Source organism: Vidua macroura, chromosome 13 (genome assembly GCF_024509145.1).
Source record: "Vidua macroura isolate BioBank_ID:100142 chromosome 13, ASM2450914v1, whole genome shotgun sequence".
In the NCBI taxonomy this organism is placed as follows: Eukaryota; Metazoa; Chordata; class Aves; order Passeriformes; family Viduidae; genus Vidua; species Vidua macroura.
The window spans coordinates 9,253,076-9,274,550 of NC_071583.1; the positions used below are offsets into that span (position 1 = coordinate 9,253,076).

Here is a 21,475-nt window from a genome sequence, read left to right on the forward strand (position 1 = left end):
GCAGCGGGGGACGAGGCACTTCAGCGCACAACAGGCACTCGAACTCCGGGACTTGCACGTCTCGCCCCACCAGCACCAGGGCACAGGAGAAGACAGGAGGCACCAAAGCGGCAGGATTTGCACCGGGGGACGCGACACAACAGGGTGCTGCCAGCAGCAGAGCACGCGAGGCAGCAGGCACCAGGGAACACTGTGTCCCCAGCCGCTGCTGTGGAGTGCACCCGGCAATGGCACCGGTCCCTGAGCGATATTAGGGGATAGCAGGCACCAAGTCACACCAGAGAACAGTGGAGCACGAGGGCACCTGGGGCAGCAGCGTGCTGGGAGTCCTAACAGCCCACCGGGGACATGGTGCCCTGACTCACCAGGGGGCAGAGGGTCCCAAGGGATAGCAGGCAGCAGAGGCGAGTGGAGTTCAGAGAGTTTAATGAGCGCAGGACAAACCCCGATTCCCCCCCATCCCCCCACCCCCCAGTGCCTGGCCTGGCCCACACCCCCAGGCCAGGCCCCCCATGACACCCTAGTCGACTTCTTCCATGCTGCTGTAGGAGGGGGCCGGGCGCTCGGCGGGGCTGGCAAAACGCTCGGGGAGGCCTTCCGCAGCCAGCGGCGGGGCTCCTTCGGGGGCCAGGCCGGATCCAAACGGCACCGGGGGCAGACCCTGCAAGCAGAAGGTGGGCATGAGAGGGAGACTTGCACCCTGCCCACCCATCTCCCTCCCTTGCTCCTGGGGGGCTGGAGAGGTGCCTGGCGGGGACACAGCCCCACATACAGAATGTGCAGCCCCTGGGCTTCGAGAGCAGCAGCTGGTGGCAAACCCCACGGCAGGGCAGAGGGAAGCAGCGTGCCCAGGGCCGCTGGAGGCAGCCCCTCCGGCCCAGCAGGAGAGCCAGGCCGCAGCACACTCCTGCCCCAGGGCTGCTCAGCCACTGGCGGTGTCGGAGCAGAGCCCTGCACCCCAGTATGGGTGGCAGTGACAGGCCACAGACACGCTGCCAGTGCCTACCGGAGGTCTGAGGAACAGAGCAGGGCCAGAGGGGATTTCCAGGGCTGAGAGCACCTTGTCAGGCCTCGCTGCCGGCCACCCACCGCTGATGAGGGCAGGCAGGTGCAGGCAGGTGCAGGCAGCAGCTTGTGGGCCCCAACCCTGGGGTGCCAGCACCAGTTGGAGCAGAGGTCAGCCCACCGGCGCCGGGCACTGACTCAGACCCACGAGGCCAGCACTGTGGGTGAGCGGGGGAAGTTGCTGAGACCCAGGGCTGTAGACAATGAGGCAACTGTTCCAGGACAGGCACCTCATGACCACGGCACAGCCCTCCTGGGCTCCCCAGCTGGGACGTGCTTGGGAGGGGAGTAAACCTCAGCATGTGGAGGAGGGGTGTGGGACAGAGGTAGGGGGAGTTCAGCTGAGGCCCCGGCCTAAAATGCAAACGAACCCCTTCACTGCAAAGCATCCCTCCCAGGCCAGCTGAGGGCACTGCCAGTGGAACAGCAGTGGAGACGGAAAAGAAAGTCACAGGGCTCTGAAGTCACCTCTCACACCCAAATACGCCAGAACTGCGTGAGCCACGCTCAGCCAAGGGCAACACGTCTCAATGTCAGACACCGTTGGAGCAGCAGCCTGTGCCCCAGCCTCAGGGGACTGCCTGCTCCTGGCCCTGCTGGGCTCCCTGCGCCCTGCACGTGTCCCGTGAGGCTACCGCTCCACAGCTGGGACTGGAGCCCAGCCTGTGCCTCATGGCATGGGCAGGCAGAGCTCTCCCCTGAGCCTGCTGCCACACAGGGTGCACCAGGCACCCAGCAAAGCCCAAGGGATGGTCCTGGTGCCAGCTGGGTCACAGAGTGGCCTCAGGTGACCCCATTGTGGAGTCCTCGCCTCTGTGTGGGAGTCCCAGCACACAGGACAGGAATGCTGCATTTATTTGGAAAACCTGGCTTTATTAATGCACCATGGTCATATCTGTGCTCCCTCCATGCCTCTCCCACAGCATGGGCAGCTAATACCCTCTCAAATGAGGTGCTGCACCACGCTGCCCTGAAGAGACTAACTCCCCCAGATGCTGCCAGCACACAGCCCCACGGACTGGTGGGAGGCAGTGACCCACAGAGATGAGTGCTCACCATGGGCACCTCAGTCTGGATTGCCAGGCTCCCCAGCAGCCATCTGGGGCTCAGCAGGGAAGCACACAAGCCCTCGGTGACAAGCCTGTCCAGCCCCAGCACAGGAGCACGGCACACACACTCCCAGTGCACAGGCAGCTGGCACCAGAAGGCTCAGCAGAAGGCTAGCAGGGCAGACTGGGCTGGCCAAGGACCGTGGGTAGCCCCAGCCCCAGGGGAGCTCAAGGCTCCTGCAGCAGCACAGCTGAGAGAGGTGGCCAAGCCACAGCCCATGTCAGGGCATCCTGCCCTTGCTGCAGCCTTCCGGCAGGTCTCCACTTCCTTCTTGGGAGCCAAGCAGAGATGGCTGATGTGCCCACGGGGCTCTCAGGCCCCAGCAACAGTGCAGCAGCAACGTCCCTTCTTGAACAGCAGGTAGCCTTGAGGCCTGCCCCACTCCCAGTGGGCAGCAAGGAAGGGCAAAGGAGCTTCTGGTTCTTGGCTGTGCCTTGGCAAGGTAGCAGGCTGGCCACACAGGCCTGCCAGCTGGCACAGTAGATGCCAGAGCAGACAGACAGGAGCCGACAGCCCCATGTTTCCCTTGGCGAGTCTCTCCCAGCGATTTCTGTCCTGCTGCCTCATGTCTTCGTCTCATAGCGTCCTAGGACGGCGCGTGCCCTGGCGGCCCTGCTCCCGCAGCTGGCCACGCGCCTGGGCCTATCTCCAGCGGGGCTGGTAAATGAGCGGGTAGAAGACGTTCAGGAAGAGAGCCACAATTGCAGCTGTAGTGGCCAGGACAAAGTATCTGACGCAGCCTTCATCTGGGTGGTGGGGGGTGCCCGGAGTTCGCTTCTGGCCACAGGGCCTCCAAGAGTTTCTTGCAGGCCTTTGGGGTGCCTCAAGCTGCAGCTCTTGTTCTTCAGCCTCCAGTTCCTGCCAGATCAGAGAAGCCTGCGATGTGGAAACCTGCGTCAGCACTTGGAGAACACAACGGGCAACACCCCTTGCCATCCCCCGGGGCAGGCGGCTGCCTGCAAGCCCAGCCCCGTGCCCAGCCAGCCCGCCTCCCCATGCAGCACCGTCGCGGTCGCGCCCGCCCCCGCAGCTCTTCAGGGTCTCTGCTGTGTGGAGCTCCGGTGGGTGGCTCTGTGGGAGGGAGCGTGGGCAGCTGCCGGGCAGGGTCTTCACGGGCCTGCAGGGAGTGAAGCCAGCAGCTGGATCCCGATGGAGCAGATGCACTTGCATTGGTGGGTCCAGGAGGCAAGGGAGCAGGCAGCAGCCAATCACAGCCCAGCTTCTGTGATCCCAACAGGATCTTTCAAATGACAGCCAATCCAGAGCCAGCTGGAGCAGCAGGAGCAGGAGGCACAGTGCCAGTACAGCCAGTCTACAGCTCTGCTTTGGTGGGTAGGAATGCTCTGACAACCAATCGTAGCCCAGGTTCCAGGAGGATTTTCCACAGGCAGCCAACCACGGCTTGGCCCTTCATGGTGGTGATCATGCAGAGCAGCCAGTCAGGGAGCAGGTCTCTGAAGGGCACCCAGTGCCATGGAGGGTGCAGGTGGTCCAGGGTGCTTGGGGACCTGCTGAGACCCACTGGGATCCAATGCATCCCATTACCGCAGGGGAACCAGTGCTGCCAGGGGCCCAATGAACCCCAGTGCCACAAGAGCAACCTGATGAACCCCAGTGCCATGGGGCATACAGTGAGCCACCGTGCCAGTTTGGTCCCTGAAGGCTCTCACCACCAGTGTGTGAAAAGCAGTGCAGCTTTCTCATTGTTCAGGCTGCCCCTAGTGAGTGGGGCTGCTCCAGGACACACACGCAGGGTAGGAACAGCCCAGGCAGGCAGACACCAGCATGTCAGACAGCCTCACTGGCCTCAGAGACAGACAGCTTGTCCCTAGGCAAGAGGGCAGAGCTGGGATGCCTAACCAGCACTGGGCCAAGGGGAGGATGAGGCAGAGGGGCAGGGAGGCCAGGCCAGAAAGGTCCCTCTGGGCACACATGTGCAGTCATGCTGGAAATGAACTGAGCATTGTCCTCAGACTCTGCGGGCCCACAGAGGTGCTGAGCACGGAAGGAACGTCTGCAGCACAATGGTGCATGGGATCTGACCAGGTGGGCACCAGCCTCGGCCTTCCTGACTTTGACAAGAAGATCAGTGCAGCCATTCCCTACCACTGCATTCTGAAAGCACGCTGCCATCTGGCCCACCCCCAGTCCCTCCCTCCCAGGCCACCCAGCAACAGAGCTCGCTCTGGCAGGTTTCTCTACAGCACCCTGTGAAGGCTGCCAGGCCTCTGGCTCAGCACTGGCATTTACCTTTTTTGCACTTGGCTTGGCCCTGAGTTGAGCCCCAGCAGAAAGTGCTCCCCACCCTGCCTTGAAAGTGGCTCTGGAGGGCAAGTTCTTACTGCTCCCTGGCACAACCAGATCCTACTGCACTGCTCACAACTCTTCCTCCAATGCAGACTCCAGTGAGGTTGTGCCCCTTTTTCCTCTTCCAGTGCCCTCCCACCAGCATTTCCACACTGATGATGAAAACCTGCTCTCCTGTGATCCCTCGGGACAGGGACTGTCCCAAGCCCACAGTGAGAACATGGCAAGACAGGCTCCAATGCCCAGCTGGCGCAAGCTCTTTGGTATCGAAGGGGTACAGGCACTGCACCACAGCTGCACCAGGCTCTGTGGGTGCAGGTAAAGACAGGCAGGGCCCCTGCATGCGGGCCCCTGAGCACATTTCAAGGCTCTGTGGCTCCAACAGTGGCGAAAGAGACGCAAGTGCTCACCTGGCTGGCAGCAGCTTCGGCAGAGGGGGTGCGCTCGGCGCGGTGGTCTGAGGGATGCCCTGGCAGGGGTCTCTCCACAGGAGAGTTCCTCCGGCGGTAGAAGAGGACATAGGCGTATCTGGTCACCACCTGGCTCTCATCCACGGTGGTGACTGTGCTGTCGTCAAAGAGCCGCCAGCCTGAGAAGGAGGAAGGGTTAAGCAAGCAGGCAAGTCACGGCTGCAGGAGCAGAGGAGTGGCAGGGGTGACAGATGCTCACCCACGTCGCTGCGCTGGCTGTTCTTGTCGTTGGGCAGGCGGGCGTACGCTGTGTAGTGCCCTCCAATCATGCCTCCATAGTGGTTGATCACAGCATACAGGTCATACATAGGCAGCTGCTGCTCACCCTTCCGCCCAATGCAGAACTTGCTCAGGTCCAGGCTCCTATGGAGAGACACAGTGACCGTCAAGGGTGATCAGTGTTATGCAGGCTGCGTTGCAGGTCAGCAGAGGCAGTGCCAACTCAGACACATCATCCCCTGGGCTCTCACCGGACGGGAAAGTCCACCATGTCATTGATCTTGTCCCTCCAAATAAAGCTGCGGAAGGAGAAGCGCTTGAGCTGGATGATGAGGACGTTGGGCAGCCGCCACAGCATCAGCTGCTTGGAAGCCTCACGGTGCTGCTTGCACTTGGGGCAGTACCTGGGGGAAGAGTGTGCTTGTTACTGGCATGGAGAGAGCCTCAGTCCTTGCAGCCCAGCTTAGCCCCAGGGTCCCCACATGCAGGGCTGGCAAAGGGTATGTGGGAGGGCTCAAGGGCAGGCCAGTACAGTCCTGCAGAGCACTAGCTTTGCTCCCTGCTGGCTTAGCCCTTCTGAGTGCACAGGGAAGGCCAGCCCATTGTTCCTGGCTGCCAGTAGAAACAGCGTGCAGGCTCAGGCAGCTCCTGGGAAACCCCTGCTGCTGTCTGGGCCCGTTGGCTGGAACCCACCCTGCTGCCTTCCTCACCACGCTTCCTCTGGGGCCAGGACTTCAGGCTTCGTGAAGAGATTGAGGCACTGCTCCAGGGTGAAGTGGCCAGCCCGGGCTGCTTCGCTGGCCGAGCCTGGATCCTCCACACACTCCAACTCCTTAGATTCTACCAACACAAATTCCTTGAGGCGCTCATTGTTCTTCCACACCAGGGCAAGGGAGCAGTCATCTGTCAGATCCAGGGGGGTGTCACCTGTGAAGGGGAACAGACCTCACACAACTACCGCACCAGGCTGGATGAGGCCACCTTGCTGGAGCAATCTTGCCCATCCCAGTTAGATACAGAGATCAAAAAGTGCAGGCAGAAAGAGACAGGTACCCCCTGGCCAGGCTGATCATGCAGAGCCCCTCAGCCTACAGGGTTGCAACACTGGCACAGCCCTCTCATCAGCAGCACCCTCACAACCAGTACTTGGTGTGGGCATCCCATTCAAACAAAGGAGCGACCCAGAGATCACAGACCCTCTGAGAATACATGAGGTTGGAAGGAATTGGCCTAGTTGTGAGGAGAGCAGGAATGTCATGCCCAAGAAGAGCTTCTAGACAGAGGCTCTGTGCAGCAGAGCCCTTCCCTCCCCTGTCAGATGCAGCTTTCAGATGTCCCGGTGTGGACACCTGGGCTCATCTTGTGCCAGGCAGGCTCTGGCACCCTGGCCAGGCAGATCCACTACCCTGCCAGAGGCTGTAAGGAATGAAGATGGTGCTTTACAGGGTTCTGGCTCACCTTTATCTTCCAGCTTGTGCTCTCGGTTGGCAGCATCGATCTTAGTGATGTAGAACTGTGTGGCGCGGGCACTCAGTGAGTCTGGAGTGTGTTGGTACCCAGGGATGGCAGCTGTGAATAGGCAGAGACAGATTTGTGGTGGCACTGCCTGTCTGCCCTGCGTAGGGGCCAAGAATTTGCAGCGCCCCCACCCCCACCTCACATGCTACGGCCTTGAAGGGACACAACCACGTGCCCGTGTCCTTGACTATTTTTAGCAGGCGCCTGCCCCTGGCAAGCTGTGCTCCTCTGCCTGCCTTGCCCCTTCACTGCACATTGCTGCCATCCTGAGACGAGTGTCTGGAAACGTGACAGCCAGGCAGCCGAGCGCGAGAGGCTGGTCCCATGCAGCTGAGTCACCGCGAGCGAAGTGCTTTGCTCACAGCCCCCAGGGGCTCAGCCTGCACCAGCTCTGCCTTGCTCCCACAAGACTTCTGCCAGCCCCCACCTTCCCACCTCTCCCACAACAACACAGCACTCCAGCCTCTCTCCTCATCAGGTCTCTGCTCTACACCCTGGGCTTTGCCAGGGCAGGGCAGAGCGTGGGTACGCAGGCATTTCAGGTGAGGCAAGAGTGCCAAAACAAAGCTCCCATGGCCTCATCTGTGTTCCCAAGAATCTTCAGACCAAGCTCACAAGGGGAGAAGAGATGCTGTGCTGGGAGGTCACCCCAAGGAGGGAGAATTGCCCGAGCTCCTGGCACAGACACAGCCAGCACTTCAGCACCTCTTACCTTCTGGCTTGAGGGCTCTCTCATAGGATGGCTCCTTCTCACAACAGCTGTCACCCTGCGACTCCATGTGCTCAGAGAACCCTGAATCCAAGCTCAGGAGGGAACTCCTGGCTGTCAGGACCTTGCTCCGGACAGTGGTAGTATCCCCCATCTCTGGCTGCAGCTCAGGCACAGCTGGCGAGAGCGGGGGCTCCTGAGGGAGGCTTGAAACCCTGTCCCCATCTCCCAGCTCAGGGGCAGAGGTGGCTGCTGCACAGCTGCTCTTGGCCACGGGCTCCAGCTTGTCCGAGTGCAGAGGCTGCAGCCCCTGCTCCGGTGACATCCGGCCCAACTGGAATGGAGGCTGGAACACGCTGACTGAGTACCTGGGCATGGAGGTGGGAGTTAGAGCTGGCCAGACATGGGGCTGAGCTCAGCTCTGGGGCAGAAGCACCCTCCTTCCCTGGACTCTCACCTTGCATAGCCCTCCAGCAGCTGGGCCAGGCGGGCATAGGTGAGGCGGGACTCGGGCACACTGATGAGGAAGGGGAAACCGATGTTCTCAGGACGGCACGAAGCCTTGTGGTCTGGCCAGTGTGTTTTCTGACACGCCCTGTAACACACATAGACCCTGCTGAACTCAGCATCCTTGAACAGCCTGGGAAGGAGCAGTGCAGGGCCAGATGAGTGTGCTGGGGACAAGGGGAACACCAGGAATTAACTGGCTACATCCCAAAGGGCAGATCCATCCCACCTTCTCCCAACAGGCAGAGCTCTCCCATCCAGCCCTTCACAGCAGGAGACCCTCCATCCCTGCCAGGCACCAAGCCAACTCACACGTTGCAGTAACCAACTCGATAGCACCTCGTGCAGCGCCTGAGCTTCTCATCCTCTGGCAGCTGCTTCTTCTGGCAGGCTGCACACTTGGCGACAGGGCCACTGGGCACCTGCGGACGCTGCAGGAGAAAGGACCCATTGGACAGGGAAGGGCACCTGGGCAGGACAAGGCAGCCTCAGTGGGCATCCATGTTCACTGTAGCTAATTGCCCTTGTGTGCAGCTCTGCCCCTCCTGCTCAGTCTTCCTGCATCCCTCCCAGTAGTCCCAATATGCCTTCTTACCTGCTGGACCTGAAGCTCCACCACACGCTCCTTGGCCAGCTCTGGGGACAGCACCTCAAAGCAAAGCAGCAGGTCCGTTGGCGAGACTGTGTCTAGTGAGTTAGATGGCAGGAACATGCGGTGGAAGTGATTCTTGATCACCTGCCAGGAAAGCAGTGGAGCATGGCCGTGTGAGGGCTGCCCTATGTGTTCTCTCCTCAGAGAGCCACAGACCTCGGCCTCACAGTGAGCTGTGGGAAGAGCAGCAGCTCAAGGATGCTGTGCTCAGCTCACCACCTCACAAGGGAAAGATGGACATCCCCAAGCCCTACTGTGGTGGCCTAACCCTCCAGAGCAGGTATCTGCCCAGCGCTCTCACCTCTGCCAGGCGCAGGTTCTCTGGTTTCACACGCACGCTGTGGGCAACTGAGTCTAGCACCTCCATGGCACTGGAGTTCTCCTTGCTGATACTCACAAGGAACTGCCACCGAGAAAGTGCCACATTAGTCACACCACACTAAGGCACGCGGGCCCTTACTTAACACACGGCTTAGCTGGTTGGCACACGACCAGCTGCCTGGGGCACCTCCAGGAGCCTTCTTAGGCTCTCTCCCCAGGGTAGAAGGTATCCTTTACCTTTATGGGCTTCTTGTGTGGCTCCTTTGCAAAGTAGTAGACAGTCAGCACCTTTTGCTTCTGTGGGAGGGGCACGGGGAGGTACAGAAAGGGGTCAAAGGTAATAGACACCTGCAGATACAAAAACACACTCAGCTGTGGGAAGTGCTTGTGGCTAGCAGCAGATCCAGTGGACCCAAGATCCAGCCTTGCCCTGTGAGGGTCAGGAGCCTACTTCTGCACAACCAGGACAGGGACAGAACCTTCAGGGCTGCCCTACCTTGGAGCACATCGGGCACACGAGCTTGGATTTGTACTGGCCCTGGAAGAGGTCTACTATGAATGAGTCGTTCCTCATCTTGTGTCGTTGCCAAGCCTCCTCAGCTACCACCTGCAGGAACAAAAGGCTTAGCACCTCATTAAACCACCCAGGCTGCTCTCCCAGTGACTTTGGGGAAGGAACACCCTCACCTCATCAGGCCTCCCATCTGAGTCAACAGTCTCTGTGTAGGGCTTGTTCTGGATGCGGTTGAGGTCCTCGTGCAGGCCATCAAGCAGGAAGGCCATAAATTCCTGAGCATCATGCTGGGCATAGCCAGTGAACTGGCTGGCCTTGCTGGCCACAATTGCCTGTGGGGAGCACAGTAGTCAGGGCTGGTCAGCAGACCCCTGGCAACACTGCCTGCCCGATGCACAAACCCTGGCTGCACCCACACACACACACAGCTCTCTGTGGCACTTGCAGGGCAGCTATGTGCCCACAAAGGAATGCTGGGGACCCACAGCAGGTCCGGCTGAGCACCAATGCCAAGGGCCCTACCTTCAGTTTAGAGGGCTGGAAGGCATGGTGTGTGCCCTTCCACAGTGCTCTGAGCAGCATGGCAAAGCCAATGGCCAGGCGTCCACCTGTCCCCAGCGGGTTGTTGTAATTGATTTCTGACTCAAAGGACCGATCTGTAAGAAATGCAGGAGCTCAGGGTGGCTGCTGGCTTCATCATCTGAGTGGCCAAGCTCTGCTGGGCTCCCAGTGTGGGCTCACCATGGAAGTAGTCACGCAGCTCCCGGGTGTTGGACAGGGACTGGATGACACTGTTCATGAAGCAGGTGTTGCCCAGGTTCACCAGCCCCGTGAAGCCAGGCAGGCAGACCTTCTTCTTCTCATCCTCATCTTCATCATCCTCCACGCTCTCGGCACTCACTGGGCTGTGTGTCATTGGTGGCACCATACATGTCGGTTTGGGCTGCCAAAGCAGAGGCAAGTGTGAGTGTGGCACTCAGGGAGTCTCTCTGGGAACACCAGAGGAACTCAAAAGCCCAAGAAAACCCCCAGAGAGGGCTGAAGCCATCACACCATCTCCCACCTGGACTGGGACAAACAGGCCAACAGCTGCCCCCAATCCTGTCAACTATGACTGAGGGGCATCACCTCCTCCTCCAGGAGTACTTCAGTCTCCAGAGTGGCACTGAGGAGGTGTCTCTCTTTCCCCTATCCAGGTCAGACCCAGTGTGACCACACTCACCGAAGGAATGTGTGGCTCTTGCTTCACTGCCAAGTGCTCTGGGGCCGTACGGGCTGCCACACCATCCAGAGCCCCATCTTCTACACGTGGCTTCTCTTTGTCACTGGTTCGGGCCTCTTCCTTGCTGGAGAGGGGGTGCTGGTTACTGCCGGGAGGGTTCTTATCCAGAGGGGTAGGGCCTGTAGGCATGGCAACCTTTGCACCACCCACTGCACCTTAAAAAGGGGGAAGGGTGGGCCTGTGGTTAGCAGCACCACACACTGCCCACCGTGGGGCTGAACTGCTCAGTCCGCACTTGCACAGGCTCTCTCCATACCCATAAGCAAGGGAAACAGCAGTGCCCTTCCCCTATCACTTGGCTCACACCCTGCCTCACACCCCTCCTACCTGCACCCACTCAGCCCCTCTCCTTCCCCACCATTCAATGCCAGAGGACGCAGCACCAGCTGGCAGCTGGTAGTGGTGAGGAGGGCCCATGCCCACTGCGGTGCAGTGGGCAGGCAGGACGGACACGAAGGCAGGGTGCAGACCTCGTGTGGCTGGAGCCTCCAGCCCCCCCCAGCGCTGGCTCTGGCGTTTCTTCAGGCAGACATCAATGCGAGACACCGTGAAGTTGTACGTGCACTGGTCCGGCTCAATAAGGTTCCTGCAAGGCACGCAGCAAGTCAGAGGTGCCCCGGACCCCACAGCAGCCTCAGACATGGCAAGGCCTTTGCACAGCAGACCCATGGCCTCCAGGCAGTAGGGACCCTGCTAGCACTAATCCTGAGGTAGCCCTGGCAAAGCAGGGTGGAAACCCTTGAGCCTGGCCACACTGAGCACACAGAGCCCCTCTTTCTGACAGATCCATTCTGCTTGGCTCTCTCCTGCTGCACATCCTACCCAAAGGGTACACAGGCTGGTCTGGCTCTGTCCCAAGAGCTCTAGAACAGCTTGGGGCAGGCAAGGAGACACTGGGAGACACTGCAGGCAAGGAGACACTGGGATTTCCTTCCCTGCAAGCAGCACACAGCCAAGGCAGACCAGGCTTAGGGCACCAGTGTAGCATGGTGTAAGTGAAACCTCCAGATGCAGAAACAAGCATTCCCTGTACAAAACTGCCAGATGGGACTGGTTCCTGTTCCAGCTCTGCACTCTCACCTCCCCTGCCCAGGTGCAAGTTAGAAGGACAGGAGTCATACCTGAGTTTCACCTGCCACCGGAACACCGTGTGGGGCCCACAGCCAGGATGGAGACGAAGGAAGTTCGAATCACTGCGGAGAAATTGGGAGTGAGCAGAGGTGAACAAACAAGTAGCCCAGCCACAGTCAGGAGCTCTGCAGCAGCCTGGCATCATCCTGAGGCAAACGTGTACCTCGTCTGGAACACTAGTGTGAAGTCCTGTTCTCGGAACAACACCTTGGATGTCTCCTTGTGGATCTCCTTCACATAGACATGCACCACCACCAGATCATTGCCCTTCTCATATGAGTCATTCTTGACAAAGGTCAGGCTTACAAAAGGCTCTGGCTCTGAGTAAGGAAAACCACAGAGAGAGAGATTATCTTCCTTGCATGTTGGGGATGCAAGCTGACCCAGGAAAGGTCCTGAGCAGATGGGCCTTCCTAACCAGGCTCACCCCACGGGCTCTGGCCACTCACCATCAGCTGCTGCTTCCAGAGCCACGTCGTCTTTGGACCAGTCCCTCTTCTCACCATCTCTGCCCATGGGAGGGGTGGCCACTGGGATGGCCTTAGAGCTCTCTCCCAGGATAGGCAGGCAGTCCCGGCTCCGCAAGGCCTCAGTAGGGCTGCCTGGCTGCAGGACTCTCTTCTCAACACAGGTGGCAACACGGTGGGGGAGCACCTCTGTGGTAGCTGTGAGAGGTGGCATCTCCACAGGAACAGTCTCTTTGGCCAAAACCACAGCCTTTCAATACAGAAAGACACAGTGAAACACAGACACTGTCACCCCTGAGCTGCCCTGGCCCACCCACTGTGGCTTCTGCCAGCCAGTCAGACACAACTCCATACCACCTGCTTCCCCTGCACATCCCATGCCAGCTCAGCCCCACTAGCACCACAGCACAGCAACTGCAGGGTCCTCACTTCACCCTCTCCTCCACCACAGGTCCTCCTGTCAGCCCTCAGCATCCCAGAGCCCACCTCATCCTTATTGGCAAGGATGGGTCCTGCATCCCCTGCACAGGGCAGTGGAAGCAGGGTTACCCTGTCCAGCCAGGTCCCCAGGTACCTTCTCGAGTGGCACTGCGAGGTCTGCAAGGGCCGCAGGTGCATCGACCTGGCTGGCTCTGCCGCTGCGGCGGCTGCTGGCCCTCCCACTGTGCCCTCTGCTGGGCTCTGTGTTCCCGGTGACCCTGGCATTCGGCTCCTCTTCAGTGGGAGCTACTTTGAGGTATACTGCCCGCTTGGCACTGGGGCCACTCTGTGTCCCTGGGCTGGCTGGGCTTTTCCCTCCCAGGGCCTCGCTTCTTCCTGGAGCACGTTTGGGGTTGGAGGGCTCCCGCCGGGATCTTGGTGGCTCTGTGCCTTCAGCCCTCAGCTCTTCAGGGGTTAACTCTGCAGAAGCAGCCTTCTCCTTCCCGTTCTCCCAGCATGCAGCCCCTTTGGCCAGTTCTTTGGATCCGTCTTTCCTTTTCTTCTGTAAAATGCAATGCAGCACAGTGGGAAGGTACTCAGGTAGCAGCATCTTTCAGGCTCCCTATCAACCCCTCACTCCCCCTTCCCAGAATGCACCAGGACTCTACTCCAGAACCTGGAAATGCATGGCAGGCTGAAACAGGGGTACAACTCCCTGGGACAGAGGCAGATGGCTCATGCAGCACGCAGATGAAAGATGTGCCCCACATTGCTCCCTGGGCAGCTCAACAGCAGGGAGCTCGGAGCTCACCCCAGCTCCCCAGGGCTCCACAAATTCCCTTAACAGACAGATTATTCCCTCCTTACCAGAAGTGAAGACCAGTTATGGAGTGGGATCTTCTTCTGCAGCACAAGCTGTAAAAAGTTGCCCTTCTTGCACTGGATCTTGCTGCAGGAGCTCTCAATCTCCTCATAGAACTGACAGCTCCACTGGCGCCCGTCTGTAAAGCAGAGGGGAACCACTACCTCAGGCAGTGCTCCAGGCAGCTGTCACCTAACCCACAGCCCCCTTTCACCTGCCCCCAGGATGAAGGAAGCACTCATTCAGAGCCAAGAAAGCTGCAGGCAGGCTGCCACCATACCCCAGGAGCCTTCCAGGGCTCCAGCCAGCTTCCCTGAACTTGCTTTGTACATCTGGCTGGCCTCCTTCCCAGCGGGAAGGCCCTGGGCCTCCCTGCCCTCAGGGGCACAGTCACTTTTCCAAAGGATACCCGGGACTGACTCAGCCATCCCAGCAAGCAGGGGACAGAGACGCACTGGCGCGGCTGTGGACATTTGTTCACTTGGCACAGAGGCCAGCTCCTGCCCTCCCCTGCTCTACAATGCTCTCCTATGGGCCCTGTCTGCTGCCTGAGTGTGTGCCAGCTGAGAGCAGGGCATTGCCTCTGAGGGAAGTTTGATGTCTGCCTACGGCAACCCCGTGCTTGGCCCAGAGCTGCGCCAAATCCCAATGGATAAATGCTAGCAGCAGTTACTCCATTCCCATACCTGGTAGTTTGACCATACAGTCCGTGTCAGTGAAATCAGCACGTACATCCTCTGCCTTCAGAGCTCCAGTGCCCAAATTCAACTTGATAATGATCTCATCGGCATTCTGCTTCCAGTCCAGCAGCAGCTCTAGGAAAAGGGAGGGAAGTGTCACCCACTTGCTGGGGAATGAGCCTGAAGTGCCCACTCCTTGGCTGGGGAACGCAAGCCTGAACACACACACAGTTAAGGAGGTCACCGCAGGGAACACAGATCATGACAATTAAAAGGGACCTGCCCTCATCAGATAGGCCACAAACAAGAACACATGTTGCAGCAGGGCAGATGAATCCCGGTGGGAACCGGAGAGATCAGAAAGGCAGTGCTGTTCTTGGCACTGCCACAAGTAGCAGTGGCAGCTGGGAAGGAAGGGTGGCTCCTGCCAACGACAAAGCAATTACTGCTTTCCCAAGGAACAAGGAAGCCACAGAATTACTCTGGGGGATTTAGGTGGACTCTGATCACAATCAGAAATTGCCACTTCCCCTTTGCATATGCAAACCAAGCAGCCCAGCTGCAACCATCAAAGCACTGTACTCCTGCCAGGTAAGCGTGGCTAACACGGCTGACAGATGGGCAGGCCGGCCAACGGGCAAGTATGCTGTAATGGGTGAGAAAAGAGTGCAGCAGTGATACTCTGGTGCAGGCAAAACTTCCATTGTGTGCCTGCCAGGCTCCAGGTGTGGCCTTTGATGCCCTGAAGTCTTCAACACAAGGAAGTGATTTTGATCACCTTGATTTCAATCAGGTTTGTTCTACCCCTGGGGCACAAGGACATCCTACTCTGTCCTCAAAGCAGGCCTGTACTGAGACAGAAACCAGTCAATGCTGCCCACAAGGTGACACAGCTTAGGATGTTCCCAGGACAGCATCATGTCCTACTCAGAAACAAGCAGAGCGGGTGTCAGCAGTGAGGCATCCCAGGCCTGTGCTCAGTGGCACTGTGACACCTGAGTTGCAAGCAGACTGCCACATACCCAGGGCCTCTTCCTTTCTCCGCCCCTGGGAAGAATACATACTGTTAAGATAAACACTGAGGCAAGGCAGTGCTCATGTTAGCTCTGCTCAATGCCAGAGCACCGCACAACAAGGTGAGAGCTTCAGATCCCTTAGCAAGGGCACTCCATGGCCATGCACTGACAGCTGGCACACACCTCGACTTACCCTCCTCTGAATCCTTCTCCTGGGCAGTCTCAGCCTGCTCGAGCTCAGGGCGAGACACTGGTGGGCAGAGAAGCAGAGCGCAGGTAGGTCTGTCATTCTGTCACCTCACAACATAGGCCAGCAAGCTGATGCTAAAAATTTCACACATCACCTCGTTCTACCCTGAATCTGTGTCCAGGCCTTTCATCCTGCATGTGTTGCCCACTTCCCTCCTTTGCTTTCTCACATTTCTCCTTCCCCAGAGTCCTGCCTGCAGCACTGCAGCAAGTCAGTGCCAGGACAGCTGCTCTGGGCCATACCACCATATTCCAGTCTAAACAGTATCACAATGGGAGCAACATGACAATTCTGCACCGTGTAGGCACTGCTTTTTTGAGGCACATCTCATTGTGAGCTTTTGGCATCCAGGCCCAGCTGTGTTACCCAGCTCGGTACACCAGGTCCCAGCCCCCAGCCATATAGAGGAGTCCTGTCTTGATCTGACAGAAAGAACCTGGTGTTTGGTCATGCTCAAACTAATTCTGCTGTAACCAGAGAACCACGTGGCTCAGCTGCACTTTAACATTTCCATTCCTGCACAAGCTGCCAACGTCCACATCTGAAAACCTCCTTCCAGATCAGAGTGGGGAACCAAACTGACCTGACACCTAATCCCTTCTACCCACAGAATTACCTCCAACAGCCAGAAGTGTCGCCAGGCCTGCTCTAGCCCCACAGGATAGTGAACTCTGCCAGGCAAGGGACCCAAAGTGACAGCACATTCTCCCGGAGCAGAGAAATAGTGGCAACAGGAACTGTGGTCTCCACTCAGGAACGTTCAGAGGGCTGTCGCTGCCTCTCTTGACCAGGTACAAACCAGTAGGAAACTTCTGCTGACCACCACAGCCACTGGTGCAAAGGTGCCGGTGGGGCTGGCAGTGTGAGAAGCATGGCAGTAGCACTGCGTGGAGGATCTACAGCCTCTCAACACCTCTCACAGAGGGGACAGGGGCAGCATGGCTGCCCTGAAGACATCCCCCACGTCAGAGGATGCAGAGCCAAGCCCTACCAGAGGCGCACTCCTCCCACGCGAGAGAAAGCACAGTGCTGTGCTCTGCACCGTGGGATTTCACATCGGGGACTGCGCCCGGCCGCTCTGGCACAGACCTCGCCAAGCACTCAATTACCTTGACCTATAAAACACCCTGTGATTTTGAGGTTACAATAATCATAACAGAGCAGGCACAGAAATCAAACAGCTTTCCAGAACCACAGAAAATCTTGCAGGCATCCTGCCCGCAGCATTATTGCACCCGAAGCATCATTTTTGTCAAAGGATACACGACAGTTAAAGAAGGAATTACTCTACAGCAACTACTTCACCTGAACCACACCCTGCTCTGACTCAGAAGCTATAGCACCAGCCCTACCCGCAGGCCTTGCACTCCTGGTCATAGTGCTGCCTCCAGCTGCAAGAGCACCTACAGGTTTCAGTTCCACTCTCACTGGATCAGGGCAGATCACAGTCTAAAGCAGAGTCTAGAAACAATCACCAAGGCCAGCTCCAGACTATAGCTAACAAGACCACAGGCCCAACCTTCCTAACATCACTGCGGCTAAGTAGTGCCCAAAGAAAGGAGGTTACAGGTCCAGGGAGGACACTGTCAAAGAAGATCCCACATCACACGGGTTACCATAAGCTGCAGGAAGTGATTAGTCAAATCTGCTTATCCTGCAGCAGATGGCTGAGAGGCTCCCAGGCTGTGGGGCTGAGACACCACGGGCCTGCTCACCAGTGATGCTGAGGGGCTCTCACCTTCCTTGCTTTCCTGATTGGCTCGATCCTTCTGCTTCTTCTTGTTGGTGGCATCATCCAAGCCCCGAGATGCTCTCCTCTGGCCAGGGGCATTTGTGCTGCTGGACATCTTCAGCCGTTTGGAGGACACAAACAGCCCGCCGGGGTCGGTAACGGAGTCTGGGTCAGGGGTGCGACGTTTTCTTCCTGGCCCAGCTATCTTGGCGACTCTCTGTGGTCAAACTCTCTGGCAAGGAAGTAATGGCCTAAAGAGAGGAAAGAGCAAGCATGGCAGGAGGAGCAGGTGGAAAAGGCCCAACAGCAGCAGGATCCACTCTTTGCCTCAGGGCCAGTGCCCTTACATGACCTTCACCATGGTGTTTATGGGAAGCCCTATGAAGCGCTTAATGAGGAAACCTACCTCATCACAGCTGCTACAATGCTTACTGCCAAAAGCATGGGCTTGTCAGAGCTCCCAACATACAACCAGGGGTCTTCAGTATGTGGCACGCATTAAAAACCTGGAAAGCAAGTGTCATGCTCATGGCTCCCACTATAGCAACACTGGCCCAGAGCAGCTGCTGGCGCTAAGACCCAGAGACACAGTCGAGGGCAAGGACATAAGGAGGCCTGGATCTGCAGAACTGAGCCTCCAGAGTCAACTGGGGGAGCATGTCACACAGCTTCGAGTGACAGCTATTTCAGTCAAACAGTGTCCTCTGTAACAGCACCAGAATAGGAGCCAGTAACACCCTAAGAAGGAAGTAGGCCTGGGACAGTCTCCAGTGACAGATGAGAGCAGAGCTCCCTGGCAAAAGGAGAGTTCCTCCCCCTTCTCCCACTAGCTGGGAACTTAACCAGCATGACTGCACCTTGAATATTTATCTCCCAGCCAGTTTACAGACAGCGTCAGGGGGGCCTGGCCTGGAAACAGGACACCTCTGCTCCTCGTGCCCCAGGAAGAGAGTAGACTGAGCAGGGCATGTAAGTTGTTCACCCCTGTCCCCTTTGTAGACATGCCCTCCCTACAAATCCAGCCCAGCCGCTTGGATCCTGCCCACCCCCAGGTGCCAGCTGCCTGCCACAACTCCCAGTGCACTGTTTCACACACATCCCACGGCCTGGCTCCCATCTGAGGACATGGAGCCAAGCCCAACAACACCTTGGCCTAGCCCAGCTCCACTGAGCCCATCTCTCCATCAGTGGGAGGCAAGCTGTCCCTCAGGAACACCCTGTTCTGCTTTCACCCATGTACCAAGCACAGACCCCTTGCTGTGCATGGGCACGGCCAGTGGCAGGAGGTACCTCCAAGGGAGGCACTCTGACAGAGGAAGGACACTGCCAGCTCTGTCCTGCCAGCCCCATGTTGCCAGGGCATTTGTGTTCCAAAAATGTTCGGGGCAACAAGTAGCCCCAAACTGAGAGGAACCCCAGAAAGCAAAGCAGCCTGGTCTTGCCCTCAGCTCTGGCAAAGCCAGCCCCATGACAGGTGTTGCATCCAAACCACTTCTCTTCAGGCCAAACTGCCCTCACCACAAAGAGACACTGAAGCCAAGTGAAAAGCTGAGTCCAGCCCAAGTGCCTGGCACAGACAACTCCTGCCACCCATGGTGCAGAGGCCCAAGTGACCTGGAGACTGAGATGCTGAGCGGGGTCCAGTATCAGTTCCAAAGAGCTTGAAAGAGTGTGGGAGGGCACCATCATCATCCCCATGCTGCTGCACTCACTGGGTCTCTCCAGGATGCAGAAACACTTCTGGCCCCCACAGCAGGGAAAGTGGCAGTGATTCACCAGGCTAGGCCTCTGATGCCAGCAGCATGCTGTCACTCAGCTCCAGTCTCCTGGTGCTGAAGAAGCTCACCTGGGCTTGACAAACATGGGAAAGCATTTTTTGTTGTATTTCTTTTGCCTCCAGGGTGAAAACCCCAGGAGAAATAGGACTCAAGAAGCAGTGACTGCTTCATGCAGGGTCAGGAGGGCTCTGTTGCCTCCTTCCTGCACCTCCAAAGGGATGGCAGAGGATAACTGCTGGGCAGGGGTGAAAGCAAGCTCTCAGAAGGGTCTGGAGGGCTGAGAAAGGACAGGCCTCTGCCCAAGAAGGGGTGAGGAAGAGGGCTGCAGGCCTGCTTGTCACTCCTCCAGAAGCCTGCTGCTCTCATGCCTCGCTGAGGGCTCAGCTCCCTCGGGTGCTCTGCTGACAGCTATTCCTCACAGCAGGCAGGAACCAAGGGGGCTGGAGCTCTGCCCATTTCAGCTGCCAGACTGATGGCAGCCTGAGGCTGCTGCACACACTTCAAGGTTTTGGAGGAGTGAAGGCAAAGCACAGGTTACTCAGGGATTAGAATAGGCGAACAGGAGACTTTTTGCCACCAGGAAACGCACATACAGGCAGCATGTTCAGCCCCTGGGTGCACAAAGGCTTTGGCACCACTCCTGTTGGCACGGTAGGAGTCACTGCAGGGGAGAGATGGTGAAAGGCCGCTCTGGCTAGATGCCAGGTGAACCTCTGGGAAGCACCTGATGAGCTGGCCACTCCTACAAAACCTTACTCAATCCCCAGAGCCAGGGAAGCCTGGCCATGCTGCTGCGGGGAGCAGAAGTGCCTCCCCATCCTCTACTCTCCCTGCCTTTGTGCTGTGGTGTGTACCAGACCCAGATCCAGCCGGGGCTTTCTCCTAACCGTGTCTTCCCCCCGAGCAGTTTCCCAACCCAGCTCATGCTGAGACTGCAAATATTGTGACTAGCCAGAGGAAAGGGAGCAAGAGGCCAAGGAGAAGGGCCACTCCTCCCCAGAGCAGCACCAGACCAGGAAGGAGAGCAGAAAGTGCTCAGTGAGATGCAATCTGTGTCCCGTGCCTGGGGCAGGTTTAGCACATGGCAGGAGGAGCTCCCTGGTTCTTGTCTACAGCACACCCCATCAGTGCCCAAAGGCCTTTGCAGGGGTAACTGCAGAGAAGTTGGCTATTCCAACAACATCATCTTTCCATGGACTTTTGGATCCTCCATGTCCTAAACACAGACAACAGAAACATGTCCCTCATGTACACAAACACTTTTGTCACCTTCTTTTTCTTGTTCCCCTGAGGGACCAGAAATCCCAAGGCTCAAGCTTGACTTTTACTTGAGTTTCTGGGCATGCCTGACAAACGGGTGGAGCCAGGGCAAGCACAGAGTCCCCTGGGGCAGCTACTCCAGCCAGCACTGTCACACAAAATGTTTCCAACCCATGTGGAAATCACTGTGCCCCCAACACATTGTGACAGCAGTGAGCCCTCTGCTGAGTGGGGAACCCGGCAGGCCCAGCTCCCTCATTCTGGGGACGATCACTGAATCATAGAAAGGTTTGTGCTGGAAGGAGACCTTGAAAATCACCTAGTTCCAACCCGCCGGCCATGGGCAGGGATAGTGATGAGAGCGCCCACAGAGCAGCCGGCGGCCCCAGGCCGAGAGAGGGCTAAGGGACTGTGAACGGTGTTTGTGCGAGCGGTGTTTGTGCGAGCGGTGTTTGAGCGAGCGGTGTTTGTGCGAGCGGTGTTTGGGCGAGCGGTGTTTGAGCGAGCGGTGTTTGTGCGAGCGGTGTTTGTGCGAGCGGTGTTTGAGCGAGCGGTGTTTGGGCGAGCGGTGTTTGAGCGAGCGGTGTTTGAGCGAGCGGCGTTTGAGCGAGCGGCCCCGGCGGGCAGAGCACGAGGTCACCGCGCCGGCTCCTGCCCGGGGCTGCCGCGCTCGGCCCGTCCTGCCGAGCACCGCTCCAGCCCCCGCGGCCCCAGCTCCTGTGGCCCCGCACGTTCTCTCCGCTCAGGCCCGTCACAGGCAGCCGCCACCGCCATCCGCTGCCTGCCCCGCTCTCCGCCGCCCCGGCTCTCGTGCCCACGGGCCGCATCCCGGCCTCCCGCCGCCCCCGGGCCCTGCCCGCCGCTGCGGCCCTCACCCCGCGCTGGCCCAGGCGCCGCTCGCCGCCCCCGGGCCCCGCCGCCGCCGCCCCGGCCCGGCCGGCCCGGCCCTCCCCGCACTCACGGCCCCGCCCGCCGCTCCGGTCTGTTTGTGCCGCGCCGAAGTTCCGAGCGGGCCGACAACGGAGACAGGCCCGAGCCCGTGACGCACTTCCGGGAACCGCCGGGCACGCCCACGTGACACGGGGTGAGTCACGTGACACGGGCCCGGGGGTGGTGCCGGCGCGTTCCCGCGGCAACGGGAGCGCGGGGCGGCCCCGGTGCCGGCCGCGGGCGTTCCGGCTCTGACCCGTGACAGTGCCGGGCTG

The 21,475-nt window shown here is 58.7% G+C and overlaps 1 protein-coding gene across 10 annotated transcripts; it reads right to left on the reverse strand.

The window, feature by feature from the left end:
* Nucleotides 1-409: 409 nt before the first annotated feature.
* On the reverse strand, nt 410-21,313 carry USP19 (ubiquitin specific peptidase 19). 10 transcript variants are annotated; one of them, XM_053989044.1, is made up of 28 exons: nt 21,232-21,312; nt 17,639-17,738; nt 17,239-17,483; nt 15,444-15,500; nt 14,241-14,369; nt 13,560-13,693; nt 12,847-13,254; nt 12,255-12,522; nt 11,969-12,125; nt 11,796-11,867; nt 11,145-11,260; nt 10,615-10,829; nt 10,134-10,335; nt 9,915-10,048; nt 9,566-9,724; nt 9,375-9,485; nt 9,116-9,226; nt 8,859-8,960; nt 8,501-8,641; nt 8,218-8,336; nt 7,856-7,993; nt 7,402-7,766; nt 6,630-6,740; nt 5,882-6,098; nt 5,423-5,575; nt 5,152-5,315; nt 4,893-5,071; nt 410-661 (listed from the first exon to the last, which is right to left on the reverse strand). In XM_053989044.1, the coding sequence occupies exons 3-28, from the start codon at nt 17,345-17,347 to the stop codon at nt 521-523; spliced, it is 4,212 nt and encodes a 1,403-aa protein (XP_053845019.1). In that variant the 5' UTR covers nt 17,348-17,483; nt 17,639-17,738; nt 21,232-21,312; the 3' UTR covers nt 410-520. The 10 variants fall into 10 exon arrangements, with proteins under 10 accessions (XP_053845019.1, XP_053845022.1, XP_053845017.1 ...); XM_053989042.1 differs by lacking the exon at nt 410-661 and adding an exon at nt 692-3,051 and having other exon boundaries at nt 10,615-10,823; nt 21,232-21,313; XM_053989036.1 differs by lacking the exon at nt 410-661 and adding an exon at nt 692-3,051 and having other exon boundaries at nt 21,232-21,313.
* Nucleotides 21,314-21,475: the final 162 nt, after the last annotated feature.

Coding starts and splice junctions, on each gene's coding strand:
- USP19 (XM_053989036.1), bottom strand. CDS start 17,347: ATGTCCAGCAGCACAAATGCCCCTGGCCAGAGGAGAGCATCTCGGGGC. Junction 10,336..10,614: donor AAGAGCCACACATTCCTTCG/GTGAGTGTGGTC, acceptor CTGCTTTGGCAG/CCCAAACCGACATGTATGGT. Junction 9,725..9,914: donor TCCAGCCCTCTAAACTGAAG/GTAGGGCCCTTG, acceptor TGCTCCCCACAG/GCAATTGTGGCCAGCAAGGC.